Source organism: Thunnus thynnus, chromosome 1, assembly GCF_963924715.1.
Source record: "Thunnus thynnus chromosome 1, fThuThy2.1, whole genome shotgun sequence".
In the NCBI taxonomy this organism is placed as follows: domain Eukaryota; kingdom Metazoa; phylum Chordata; class Actinopteri; order Scombriformes; family Scombridae; genus Thunnus; species Thunnus thynnus.
In genome coordinates this window covers 10522475-10535915 of record NC_089517.1, presented here as the reverse complement: position 1 = coordinate 10535915, position 13441 = coordinate 10522475, and the positions used below count along the sequence as shown (strand labels likewise).

At 38.8% G+C, this 13441-nt stretch overlaps 2 protein-coding genes across 2 annotated transcripts in view; both read left to right on the top strand.

Moving 5' to 3' along the window:
• The window catches only part of LOC137176702 (neuronal acetylcholine receptor subunit alpha-7-like), a 31265-nt gene extending 28867 nt beyond the window's left edge, over positions 1–2398 (top strand). The window contains exon 10 of the mRNA XM_067582629.1: positions 472–2398. Within this exon, the coding sequence (XP_067438730.1) occupies positions 472–1014 (543 nt within the window). The 3' untranslated portion in view covers positions 1015–2398. The remainder of the gene's footprint in view (positions 1–471) is intronic.
• Positions 2399–3947: 1549 nt separating this feature from the next.
• Positions 3948–13441, top strand: part of trip4 (thyroid hormone receptor interactor 4) — a 77870-nt gene continuing 68376 nt past the window's right edge. Inside the window, exons 1-10 of the mRNA XM_067582595.1 lie at positions 3948–4362; positions 8180–8361; positions 8525–8655; positions 11370–11588; positions 11703–11781; positions 11878–11983; positions 12149–12364; positions 12463–12592; positions 12920–13113; positions 13270–13394. Of these exons, the coding sequence (XP_067438696.1) occupies positions 4283–4362; positions 8180–8361; positions 8525–8655; positions 11370–11588; positions 11703–11781; positions 11878–11983; positions 12149–12364; positions 12463–12592; positions 12920–13113; positions 13270–13394 (1462 nt within the window). The 5' untranslated portion in view covers positions 3948–4282. The remainder of the gene's footprint in view (positions 4363–8179; positions 8362–8524; positions 8656–11369; positions 11589–11702; positions 11782–11877; positions 11984–12148; positions 12365–12462; positions 12593–12919; positions 13114–13269; positions 13395–13441) is intronic.

The window sequence follows — 13441 nt, the reverse complement described above, 5'->3', positions numbered from 1 at the left end:
TTCTTTGCAACATGTATTCTACAGTTCACTTAAGTTCAGTTAGTTTAAAGTCCCATGACATTGTATCATTACATTGGGGACATCAGACAGTGAGGGATGAGTCTTAAAGGATAAGTTCACAATTTTTCAAGTCTGTCCTAAAATAATAGTCTGGTGCCCAAATGAGCAAATTTGGAGGGAACTTCCTAATGGTCATTATGAACAGGAGGAGTGATAACAATTCTCATATGTGCACCTGTTTTAAGATAGACTTGAAAATGTATGAACCTATCCTTCAAGCATAAACCAATGGGCTATGAGTTACGGAGCATGATTTGAAAAGATGGCCAGAAAGGTGTTATTGTTTCAAAAAAGTGTTGACTTTAGGTCACTTCGGATGAGGCTCTGTTTTTCAGGATGTAGCAGTTTTTAGTGTTGTCTCTAAAAGTGAATATGAGCGTTATCCTTATTCATTGTTGTTTGATCCCAAAGACGCATGTCTTCCTCCTGAACTGGTGTGCCTGGTTCCTGCGCATGAAGCGCCCGGGTGAAGAGCGGGTGCGTCCAGCCTGCCACAACAATGTTCCACGGAGCAGCCTGACCAGCATGGAGCTCAATGTTAACGCCTCAGCCCCCCAATCCACCAACTGCAACATGCTCTATGTTGGCAGCCGTGGCCTGGAGAGCATTCACCACACCACAGCTGCCCCCTCGCCTGACTCTGGGATCCTCTGTGGACAGCTTATTGGACGAGGAGGCGAGGATGAGGTTCTCCTCCCTACAGGTCAGAGCTCCTCAGTGGGCAACGTGGAACCAGAGCTGGCCAAGATCTTAGATGAAGTGCGCTATATTGCCAAACACTTCCGTAACCAAGATGAGTACAAGTCGGTGCGCAATGAGTGGAAATTTGCTGCAGCTGTTATTGACCGGCTCTGTCTCATGGCTTTCTCACTCTTCACTATCCTCTGCACCATCGGGATTCTTATGTCAGCACCAAACTTTGTTGAGGCCATTTCCAAGGACTTTTTTGGTTGAGGACTTGATCAGAAAAAAATGCTTCAATGAAAAAAAAAAGCTTATACCAATCACTTTTATCACAGAGTAACCATTTGTAAACTAATTAGGCAGCAATTTGGACACACTTAAGTCTGCTAATGTGAATGAGATTCATCACCAAATATTTAACCTTACTAAAGTCTAATTGGCTATTAATTCAGGCAAAATGTATGTAAAGCATAAATACTGTAATTGAATCTATGCCTTACATTTTATAGTGAAAATGACCAGCTTTTGCCTTTTTATATGACACAGACTGATGTACTAAAACTGTAAAACATCTAAATATGATCTCTATGTACCGTTTTAACATGATTCTGTAAAATGCTTATACTACAAAGTGTTGTTTTAAGTGGTGTAATTTGCTAACAAACAAAGAATGTAACTGTTGTTTATGTTACATGTGTATTATTGTTTATTACAGTGTATCTATGAAAAGATTCTCACTAAAATCTATGCTATATATAAAACATTGCAGCCATAGTATCTTGTATTGAAATGTATTTGTTGTATCACATTATTACTCATATATTCAAAACAATTAAGTGATGTTGTTCATTGCATTTCTATTGATACAAATTATTGTTGATTAGTGTCATAAGCATAAACAAATACCTCAGTTTGACAATGTTCTCACTTGCTCTGACTCATTGTTTCTTTTTTATTTTTATTGTAACATTTTTCTTAAAGGTAATAATTAAAGGTCAAAATCTTTTCATGTCAGTCAATTTTTATTTATTTTGTTTTTGCTCTTGTCCAGTCAACAATTGTACTGTAATGTCTCAAAAATAAATGTATTTTTTGTATTTGGAAATGGGACTGAATATGAAAAATGTTTTCTTTTTATAGAGCACTGTGTTTTTATGCTAGTTTTTTACAATCATACTGCAGCTCCCTCCGCATTTTCCTATTTTGATGGCAAATGATAACCTCGACCCTTAAGTGCATTTCAGTTTGCTATCAAATTGAAACAGACAACAGAAGTAAAACAGACTGACACAGCAAGCCTTTTGAGAGCCAGCCAGTAAAATCCCAAAGCTCTTCTGGGCAGCTAAAACATAGATATAATATATAGATAGACAGATATAATACAGCATGGTGTGAAGAATAATGAGTCGTCAGTGACATCTAACTTGTCAAAAGTATTGTGCCTTAAGACAAGAATAAAAAATTACATAGAACAAGTTCCTGAAAATTCAGAACCATTTGATTTAATGTCTTAATCAAAACTTGACTTAATTACTAGTTCACTGATGACTGGTTTAATTCCACTGCCAGTGAATAACAACCAATTAAAAAAAGGAAAATAAAATGTTTTCCAGTTGAGACAAGAATGTATGTGTGATTTACAGTGGTTAATTTTGGAGTGAATTAGGGCATAGATGACTTTCCCCCATTTAATACATGCTGTAAAAAATGTCTTTCATTACTTTAGAATAGACGGAACAATTAATTAAATGAATGTCATAGTTAGACACAAGATATCGTGAAAAATGCTTGCTGGCAGTATTCCTTACCTTTCCCAAACTTCAATGCAATTTATAGTTTGTGTGTTGTAGACCAATTCTTTAACTAATACTCAGGTAAAGTGCAAGTAATTCAAATGAGTGTACTCTAGTGAAGCTAGACATGGCTACTTGATTAAATGTACTTCACTGGTATCCAGGGTGGTAGCAGTATTCAGATCCTTTACTTAAATAAAAGTACAAATACAGCAATATAAAAATACTCCATTACATGAAAAATTCTTCTTAAGTAAAAGTACATTATTATCGTAAAATGTAGGTCAAGTATTGCAGTAAAAGTAGTGGCTTGGTCCCTCTGACTGATTTATTAATATATGTGACATCATTAGATTATTAATACTGAAGCATCAGTGTTAGAGCAGCATGTTACCGTTGTAGCTGCTGGAGGTGGAGCTAGTCTCAACTACTTTATATACAGTTAGCTAGTTTAGTCCAGTGGTTCCCAACCGATGGGTCAGGCCCCTATACAGGGACACCAGATAAATCTGAGCGGTCGTGAAATGATTAATGGGAGGGGAAAGAAGAAGAAACAAAGTTCTAATATACAAATCTGTTTTTAGTTTTTGGATTTTTTCTTTAATCACTGATTTTTGGTGAAATATTGGATCATTTGAACATTTATTGAAATGAAACCATGTGAGTAGTTTAGAGGGAAAAATCACTATTTGGTGGAGCTGTTAACAACTCATAGACATCTGAAATGTGACCCTGACTACACATTTCTTTTTGTAAGATATGGAAAGCCAAAAAAGGTTGGAAACCACTGGTTTCATCTTAAACAATTTGTTGTCTTTTAAAAGCTTGTTATATTATCCATTGTGTCAAATCTGAAAAGCAACTAAAGCTGTCAAATAAATGTAGTGGGGTAGAAAATACAATATTTCCCTCTGAAATGTAGTGGAGTGGAATAAAGTAGCATCAAATGGAAATATTCAAGTAAAGTACAAGAATTTGTACTTAAGTTCAGTACTAAAATAAGTGTACCTAAGTACTTACGTGCAAAAAGGAATCCGTTCATGATGTCTGTCGCCTAGCAACAGTTTAGTCAAAAAATACAACCTCACAATGGAGGGAGAATAAAGTCACTGTAAAGTTTCAACATCAAGTATAATATATATCTCAAAGCTTTCACTGTGTTACTAAACTGCCACCTAGTGACTGAGTTTAATAAGCTCAGTTCATCGCACCAAACTAAACAGCCAGTAATTGAGGGATCTAGTCGCAGTGATTTGAAAAGTCTGAGACTATCCAAAGATAGAAAAAGTTCTCCAATGCTCCGTGACAAAATAACGGCACCGTCCGTGTGATTATAGTTTAATTCGGCGCTTGTTTGAAGGAGTATAAATTGGGTGGAACCATAATCCAACGCCACTGGTTTTGTCAGGATGACATTCAAGGGTGCTCTCGCGAGATTTGTAAGGAAGTCTTAACTTTAACGTTTCAAGTGATTATTTTAACCAAGGCCGGGATCTTTCCCTAACCCTAACCAAGTGTTTTTTGTGCCTAGACCTAAAGAGATCTTAATCACGAGTTAACACACCATAAAACAGCGAGACAAGAATATTTAAGTGGCTCGCGAGAGTTTCGCAAATTACATGTAACGTCTACTTGTTATGTGCACCTTTGTTATGTCGCCGACTCGAAACGTATTCATGCTATGAGTTTGGATTTAACACGCCACGGCATCTTTGGTTTGAGTTTAAAGTCTTATAGTTGGTGAAATGTCGGACGCTTTATTGCAGTGGTGTGTGGACCAGTTACACCACAAGTTTGGACTGGAGGCATGTGAAGACATCGTCCAGTAAGTGACATTAACTCTGCTAGTTAAATCTGAACGGTCTGCCAACAAGCTAGCGTTAACACGAGATAAAAAAAAGCTAGCTGGTAGTACTGTGAAAAATACGTAGAAATAAAACATGTTTAAAATTTTCAGAGTGATTAAATAAAATGTGTTCTGCCTGTGCATCAAAATGTCATCCATTATGGACGTGTTACGCTTTGATACAGCTAAAAAATGTAATAGGAGTAAGTAGACAGTTTGATGGGTGTAGCCATTCATTTGCAAACTACTTATCTTAATAACACTGTTATGCAATAACATGTAAAATAATTTAAATAGCAGCCCATGTAATGTCACTCTAATAGCGAAACGAAACCAGACATGGTCTCCTGAGGGGCATCAGAGATGAAACCACTGGACCCTGCTGTTTTCTTTTTCACATGCCGCCATGTCACCTTTCTCTTCAGGTCCATGAGACAGACACCATAGTGTTTTCTGTTTCTTTGCTCACTGCTTTTTACCTCTGTTACTATTCTTCCTTACATTGTTTTATTGTATTTCTCGAGAGGCAAAGTTTTGTTGCTTACTGATGCTCTGGGATTGACACCCCCATGAAAAATTGTTGTTCCTTCTCTAGATGTGCTCTCCAAAACTCAGAGTTTGGTTTTATGCACAGAACAACACAATCTTTGAGTGTCCAAACCACAAAATCGCAGTAATTACTGTCTGTCACAAATATTTTTGTTTGGACTTGTGTTTAATATTAGTGACCTTGTTTCATGGCAGAAGTTGCTGTCTTTGGCCAAACATGCGTCTTGTATGGAGTTGTTTCTGTACTTGGAAGCACACTTAAATTCAATGCAACCTTTTCCACAGCAAGTGCACCTCACTGTGCCATAATGCTCCCACTTGAGGGAAAGCTGGGTGTATGAAAAACCCACATGTTGCAACCTCTTGGCTGTTGTGTTGCCCCTTTCGATATACTGTAGGTCTTCCTTGCCTCTTCTTCATATGTTATGACCCAAGTGACATCAGCTGTGGTACATTTGATATCCTTAGGATAGGAAACCTTTTTGACAGTTGACAGAGCTGGTGAGTGTGATCCTGCCTACTTGAGCGGCAAATCAAATTGACAATTTCTCCTGTTCTCATGTCCCAGCCTGATCCTCCAAAACATCAACTTGTTTTTTTTAGCGCCTGGCAATGCTATTCCAAAAGTGAGAAATCACATCCATCAAGCCTGGTGTCACGTAGGCAGAGAAGGGATTTCAGATTTGTCACACACTGCACAGGATCTCTGAACTCTTCACAGTAATGTGGCAGCACACTCAGTATAGCAGATTTGCCACCTGCTTATGCAGAGCGTAAAGTCGTGTTAGATCCAGATGTGTCAGTGATGGTGCAGTGATCTTCTTCCTAGCACAAGTCCTCAAGCCAGTCCTGTTGTCAGTCTCACCATCCAGAAGACAGTTCAGGGATTCTCGCGTGGCAGCAGCAGAAGTGTAATCAATCTTATGGCCCACCTCAACATGCACTTTGTTCACATTTCTTCGAAGGATCCAGTATGCAGGTTTGTCTGTGACAGTCCTCATTTCCCTGCATAGTTGTTGTCACAGTTGTAATGTATTACAACTATGAGAATTATAATACGCTATGATCCTTGCAAAAAAAAAAAAACGTCTGAGTGACCAGCAATTATGAAGTATTTATGATACTTGACTTTATAAGTCATTATAAAATGCTTTATAATATGTTATGATTGTTATAAAGCATTATGAATATTTATGAGAGCTTATAACATAATTATACAATGCTATAAGAAGATTATAATGCATTATAAGTAGGCCTATGTTTATAATGCATTATAGACATGGGTGTCGGTGTCATATAAAGTGCTGAATGTTTTTGAAAGTTTTGTATTTTGTTTGGTTTAATAATTGGGCCAAAGAGAGGAGTTGCCACCTTACCTTTGCAAGTATGACTGTGCTCTCACAGTTTGCAGGCTTGTGAGTTCATTAGTTTCTAGGGATTTATAACTTTTAAACTCATGCAAAGTGTATGCACTTAGTCCAAAAACAAGACAATGTACAATGTCCAGGTATGTGAGTGGAAGTAGCGCATTGGGGTCTGTAATGCAGTCTTGGGATGCCAAGTCATATGGATCTATGTCGTTTATCGTTCTTAGTTTGTCCAAATTCTGTTGCTTCACATTGTGATTTAATGTCTCTCGGTAGGGTCCCCTTTCTTCTTCTGTTCTCTTCTCCATCTCTTCCCTTCTCCATCAGCTATGACTGATTTAACAAACTGTTTTGCCAAACAAAACAAAAGGTAAGCAGGTAACCACATTAGCACCAGCATGTGGTAAGACCACGTTCCTCACAAGATGGTGCCCCTGTCCTAACATGAAATGTGGCGTGACATACCTTTACATTCCCTATTCCCCAACTGTGTGATTCCAGTACATCACACATCCTGGGTCATGTAACCTTTCAGCTGACATAATTATTTTACATCAGTGATGTCAGATTACAGTTGATAATTGACTTCTAATAATGACATATTAGGCAGGGCAACTTTAAAATACAAGGACAAAATATTAAGCACGCATACTGCTCGTTCCAAGTTTTTACAATATATTTACTCTATGTAGTCATTGACAAAGTTTCAACCACAGATGGTCTTCAGGTAAAGGTGAAAGTGTGAGCATACCTGTATAAATATACACTCTGTGATGAGATGTCACAATGTCATCTTCAGATAGATAGATAGATAGATAGATAGATAGATAGATAGATAGATAGATAGATTGATTCATTTATTCATTCATTCATTCATTCATAAAACAAAGAAAATCAAAGCCAGTTAAACAAAGAGTCAAAACCGTTAAAGACAGCACTGGACACATAGAGAAGTGATGTGTATGACAAAACACAAGGCAATAAAAACTCCACAGAGCAAAAAAGAGTAAAGCAAAAAAGACCCAACAGCCAACAGTAATAAATAATCATAAAGGCCACTTAATGTCATTGAAAAGCTTCACCGCAGCAGGCCCAAAGGACCTTCTCAGTCTTCCTGTTGAGCTTTGGGGCATGAGCAGCCGTGCACTACAACAGCTGTTTAATCCACTAAAGAGATTATCTAGGGGGTGTTCTTCATATTTTAGGATGGACCTCAACTTCGTTCTTGTTCTGTTGTCTATAAGAACCTCTAAGGAGGTGAGCCAATGATAGAGCCTGCTTTTAATTAGATAACTGATGGACAAACTTTTAGGGCAGTCCAGTTTTTGTTGCTCAGGATGAGATCACACAATTCCTACAGGAATACAACAGTAAATGCATACACATACATTAAATTGATTTTAAAGAAATATAGATTTTTACACATGCAAACATGCCAAAAAATGGGGGAACCATCAATAAGTATTCAGGTGTTTTTCTTTTTTTCAACATCCAATTAAGAGATGCAACGATTACTTGCAAATGATAGATTAGATTAATCGATTAGTTGATTGACAGAAAATGATTAATAATTTTCAGTCATTTTTAAGAAAAGAATTCTCTTGTTCCAGCTCCTTAAATGAGAAAACTTTTAGTCCTCTATGACAGTAAACTGAATAGCTTTGGGTTGTGGACTTTTGGTCGGGACATTTTAGGTTGCATTTTTGGAAACAATGATTAACATTTTTACCATTTTATGACATGTTATAGACCAAATGACTAATCGATTATTTGAGAAAATAATAGACAAATTAATCAATAATGAAAATAATGGTTAGTTTTAGTCCTAATCCACTTTGATAAGATAAATTAAATGATAATTGTGTCACGTTGCTGTCTAGATACATTCTATCCATCGAAAAAGCTGAAGAGATCGAGGAGTACGTGGGAGACCTCCTTCAGGGCACTGATGGGAGAAAAAGGCACTTTATAGATGAGCTCCTCACCAGGTGGAAGAAGACTCAACGACAGGCCACAGATAACGCTGGTCTTTTTCTTCTCAAAGAATCAGTGTCACCAATAGGTAGGTGTCTGCCATTGACTGTATTTTTATTTAGTTTGCACATTAAATACCAACCATTCACAACCCATTATGAAATGTCTTTCTTCTTACTGAGATGTCAAAAACTTCTCTCATATGTGCCATTCACAATATTTGTTGGAGTTAATTTGCTCTCATTTCCTAGATTCACAAGATATGACCAAAGATTCCCAGAAGAAGTCTAAACGCAAAGGCCGGAATAAGCAGGAGGTGATTACTGTGAGCCAAGCAGAACCAGAGCCAGAGACAGTCAAAACGCCCATTGATCTCATGAGGGTGAGTACACACAGGCTCTCTTATCACCTACTTTATGAAGCTAATTCTCATGGTTTGGGTGCAACAATGACACAATATATGATGATGATTTGTAGATGACTCATTTCACAATTTGATTATATAATATATTCAGACGGGTGACAAATTAAAGGAAAAAAACAAGATAAAGTGTTTTAGTAAGGTGCTTGGCCACCTTTTATTGTATTTATATCTGCTGATGACATTGTGTAATGTATGTGTGTATGTTAAAACAACCTACCTATAGCCCATATAAAACCATGCCTTTTGACGGTCATTTACAAGGTGCCCACACGTGTAATTAGGGTAAACAGGCAAAGCTGTAACCATGGTAACAACAATTGCGTGACAGGGTAACACAAACTCAGTGCTGCTTCAGCTTACATTAACTGCATCAGAAATATGCAACCCAAGCCACACTCTAGCCACCATGTGCTGCCAGAACAGCTTCAATGTGCCTTGTCATCCTGGAAGTGACTACTCCCATCAGGATAGAAATGCTTCATCATAGGGTAGAGGTGATGACTCAGAACAACTTTGTATTGATTTACAGTGACCCTTCCCTCTAAGGGGACAAGTGGACCAAAACCATGCTGGCAAAATGCCCCCCACAGCATAACAGAACCACCGGATCCCCTAACTCTAGGGGTCAAGCATTCAGACCTGTACTGTTCTCTTAGTGTACGCCACACATGCACTCGCCCACTTGTCTAGAATATAGCCAAGGATGACTCATCTGACCATATCACTTTTTTCCACTGCTCTGACCACTGCCTCTGCCTATGGTTTTTGCACCACTGAACTCTTAAATGTGCATTCATCTTTTTAATGAGGGGTTTATGCACTGCCACCCTACTATAATATCTCTCTCTATGTAATTGCCGACAGACTGTTCTTGCTGACACAGTCTGATCACGTCCTGCATTGACATTCTGTCACCTGAGGAAGATTTGCTCTCTTGTTTTTCCTTACATATCGCACTAATGCACGAGGATCACGGTCATCAAATGTGCGCTGTCGACTACAATTTCCAACCTTATTTACTGATTTCTTTCCCATAGATCTAAATGCAGATGTCGCTTTAGTCCCTGTTCCTATTGAAACACCAGTCAGTTGATCACTCTTTGTGACTGAAGCTCCTGCCATCTGTGCCCCAACAATGAACCCTCTTTCTTGTCACTTATATCTATTCCTCTTGCCATCTAGATACAAAATCAGAATCAATTGGGCCTGCTCGGCATTTTTATACATGCCACAGAGCATGATTGAATGTTAATTGCTTAATTGTACCGTGCAGTGCACCTGTGTGGAAACATCAGCATTCGTTATGTTTCTCCACTCATTTATTCAGGTTTTTTCTTTAATTTGGCACCTGTCTAGGTCCAAAAGTCTGACACCACATTGAACATCTCTAATCATCTCGAGTTGTATCCCTTCAACTGAAGCATGCGTTCAGATGACACTTAGGTGGATTTGATCTATTCATCAAAGGTTCGTTCAAGCAACTCAACTTGCAACCTATTATAAATATGGCTGTGCCTCAAATTTTCAGCAGACCGATGCTTACTAAGTAGCATTGTGATAGTGGGAAACATGGCATCAGAACTAAGTGAAAGAGTCAGAAATCAAATTATTATTCTAAGCAAAGAGGGGCTTTCTCAGCGTCAAATCATGACTAGACTAGAGGTTTCTAAGGGGGCAGTGCATGGAACTCTAAAAAGCTTTGCAGAAACTGGATCAGTTGTATCCAAAGCACGATCAGGCAGTCCAAAAGTGACCACACCATCAGAAGATCAATACATCAAGCTTAGTTCCCTAAGAGATAGAAAAGCAACTTCATCACAGATACAGAATTTGTTAAATGAAGAACGCAAGACTCCAATCAGCAAAAGAAGGTTGCCTTGTAGTGGTCTCAGAGGATGACTAGCAGTTTCTAAATCATTTCTCTAGAGGGCAAACAAGGCCAAACGCTTGGATGGGCTAAGAAATACTAGCATTTCACAGTGGATGACTGGAAAAAAGTCCAATTTACTGATGAATCCAAGTTTGAGATTTATGGCAGTAACAGAAGGGTGTGTGTAAGGACACGAAGAGGAGAGAGAATGATACAGCAGTGTATCAAACTGACAGTGAAACAGGGTGGTGGGAATATTCAAGTCTGGGGCTGTTTTGCCTACTCTGGAGTTGGACATCTGCAACAAATTGACTCCACCCTGACAAAGGACAAGTACCACTCTATTCTTCAGAGACAAGCTATACCCTCCGGTTTGCATTTTTGTGGAGAAGGAGTCATACTGCAGTAGCAAAATGACCCCAAATACGCCTCACAGCTTTGCAAGAACTACTTGAAGATCAAAGAAGACCAAGGAGTCCTGACTGTCATGGACTTTCTTCCACTGACCCCAACCCCATTGAACATTTATGAGGGCACTTGAAGACCAAGAAAGCCAAGCTTTCTGACATCACCAGAAGCTCTTTGGAACCTTGTCAAATCATGCTGGGATAACATGGGTCATCAGGTTTTGCACAAACTTGTGGAGTCCATGCCAGCTCGAGTGCATGCTGTCATTAAAGCTAAGATATTCTGGTCTCACTCTGGACTTTTGGACCCCACTGTATATTATGTGCTAATTTGCTAAGCTCATCTATTTCTATCCATTCATCTTGTCTTCTCTCTTCATTTCCTACTTTCACAGGCTCAAGAAAGCAGTAGTTCTTCTTCAACAAAGAAGAAAAGTAAGTTTGTCAATCTCTATGCAAAAGAGGGACAGGACAGGCTGGCTATCGTACTCCCTGGTCGACATGGCTGTGACTGCCTTGCCCAAAAGCACAAACTCATCAACAACTGCATCAGCTGTGGTCGCATTGTGTGCGAGCAAGAGGGCTCCGGACCATGCCTCTTCTGTGGAAACCTGGTATGGGAGTGTTTTGAGTCCTTAGATTCCTTTTTTTAACATTTCAATGTACTGCAAACCACACCATCTTTTATGTTTAGTATTCTTTAGTCACAGTTTTTTTTTCTGAATCAGGTCTGCACCAGAGAGGAGCAGGAGATCCTGCAACGAGACTCCAACAAAAGCCAGAAACTAAGAAAGAAGCTTATGGGAGGTGAGAGTCTAAACTAGTCAGAATTATTAAAAATGGAATTTATTAAAAATTGAAGTGTGATGACTGTATAAATCTTTCCTTTTATTTTTGTGACAGACTGTGGAGAAAGGGATTATCTGCCTCATCAAGAGGCCAGGATGAAGGCTGGTTTGGACAAGGCTGTCCAACACAAAGAAAAACTGTTGGAATATGACAGAAATAGGTATCATCAATCACACGGTTCAATATTGAAATGTTTGAAGGAATAAAGAGCTTCACAAGAACGGCAGAGAATGTGCAACATCAACTCTTTTACTGAAAAATGTGATTAGAAAGTAATTATGAAACCTGGTCATAACTTAGCTGTTTACTTTCATTACATCTCCAGTGTCAGGAGAACACAGGTTCTGGATGATGAGTCAGACTACTTTGCCACTGAATCCAATCAGTGGCTGTCACCCGCTGAGCGAGATAAGCTAAGGAAAAAGGAAGAGGAGCTAAGAGAACTTCGCCATGCATCTCGCAAAGACAGGAAGATCACATTAGACTTTGCTGGTAGACAAGTGATTGATGACGGAAACAACCTCAACGAGTACTACAACAAGTGAGTGAGATGGTCTGACACCATTTGAATCAAGCCTGCAAGGTTATTTATGCTGTACAGACATGCTTAAGACCTTTTCCTTTATATAAAATATACAGGTTGGATGAGACCCTCAAGGCTATGAACACTGACACTACGTCAAAATCACCGATGTATTCTGAAAGACAAGGTGGAAGGCAGACCCTTGGAGAGCTAGTCAACCCCAACATCATGCAGAGTGCACCAGAAGTAGGTCACCTTTTTCACAGTAACATCTAGCAAGGCAAATATTTACTTAATTTTACATTTTGATTCTATGCATAACAATGGTGTCACCTTTTGGTATATTTTTAACACTACATAAAATATTTATGTTTATTTTGTCTTTAGACTAGTAATTTGTACCATTAGAAAACAAATTGGAACATCAGTAAAATAAGTTGAAATTACAGCTGTTTCTTCGACATGTAAACTGAGTTTGCACTGGTATTCATACAGACTGTGCTAATAATAATGATGACAATGAATGCACTGTGCAATTTAAGTAAGGGTGCTAATTACTCTACATATTCCTAGTGGGTGAATGTGGGAGGCAGTGAAAACCATAAAAGAAACGTGGAGAAGGGACAGAGTTTGGCAAAGGACAAAGGAGCAGAAGAGCGTTCAAGGTTGCGGCTCCAAGACAAAGAGCTGCAGGAGATGTCTGATGGGGGTTGGTGCCTCAGCATGCACCAGCCATGGGCCTCACTACTGGTCAAAGGCATCAAGAGGTAAGGAGTATACAATATCAGTAATGAGTTTTCAAGATAGACTTAACTGCAGTGGGAATGTAAAAATACACATATTAAAGTTCTTACAGATTCTTGATTTCTGTCAAGGCAATGAAGGCAGATGTAATATTGTTGTTTGTGTGTTTTTGGGTGTAGAGTTGAGGGGCGGACCTGGTACACATCCCACAGAGGTCGTCTTTGGATTGCTGCTGCAGCCAAGAAGCCCACCCCTCAGGAGATTGCTGAAGTGGAGACCATGTACCGCCACATCTACAGGAAAGGTACACATACTTCACACAGCATATGAGGAAATCAGTCTCTGTGTTCA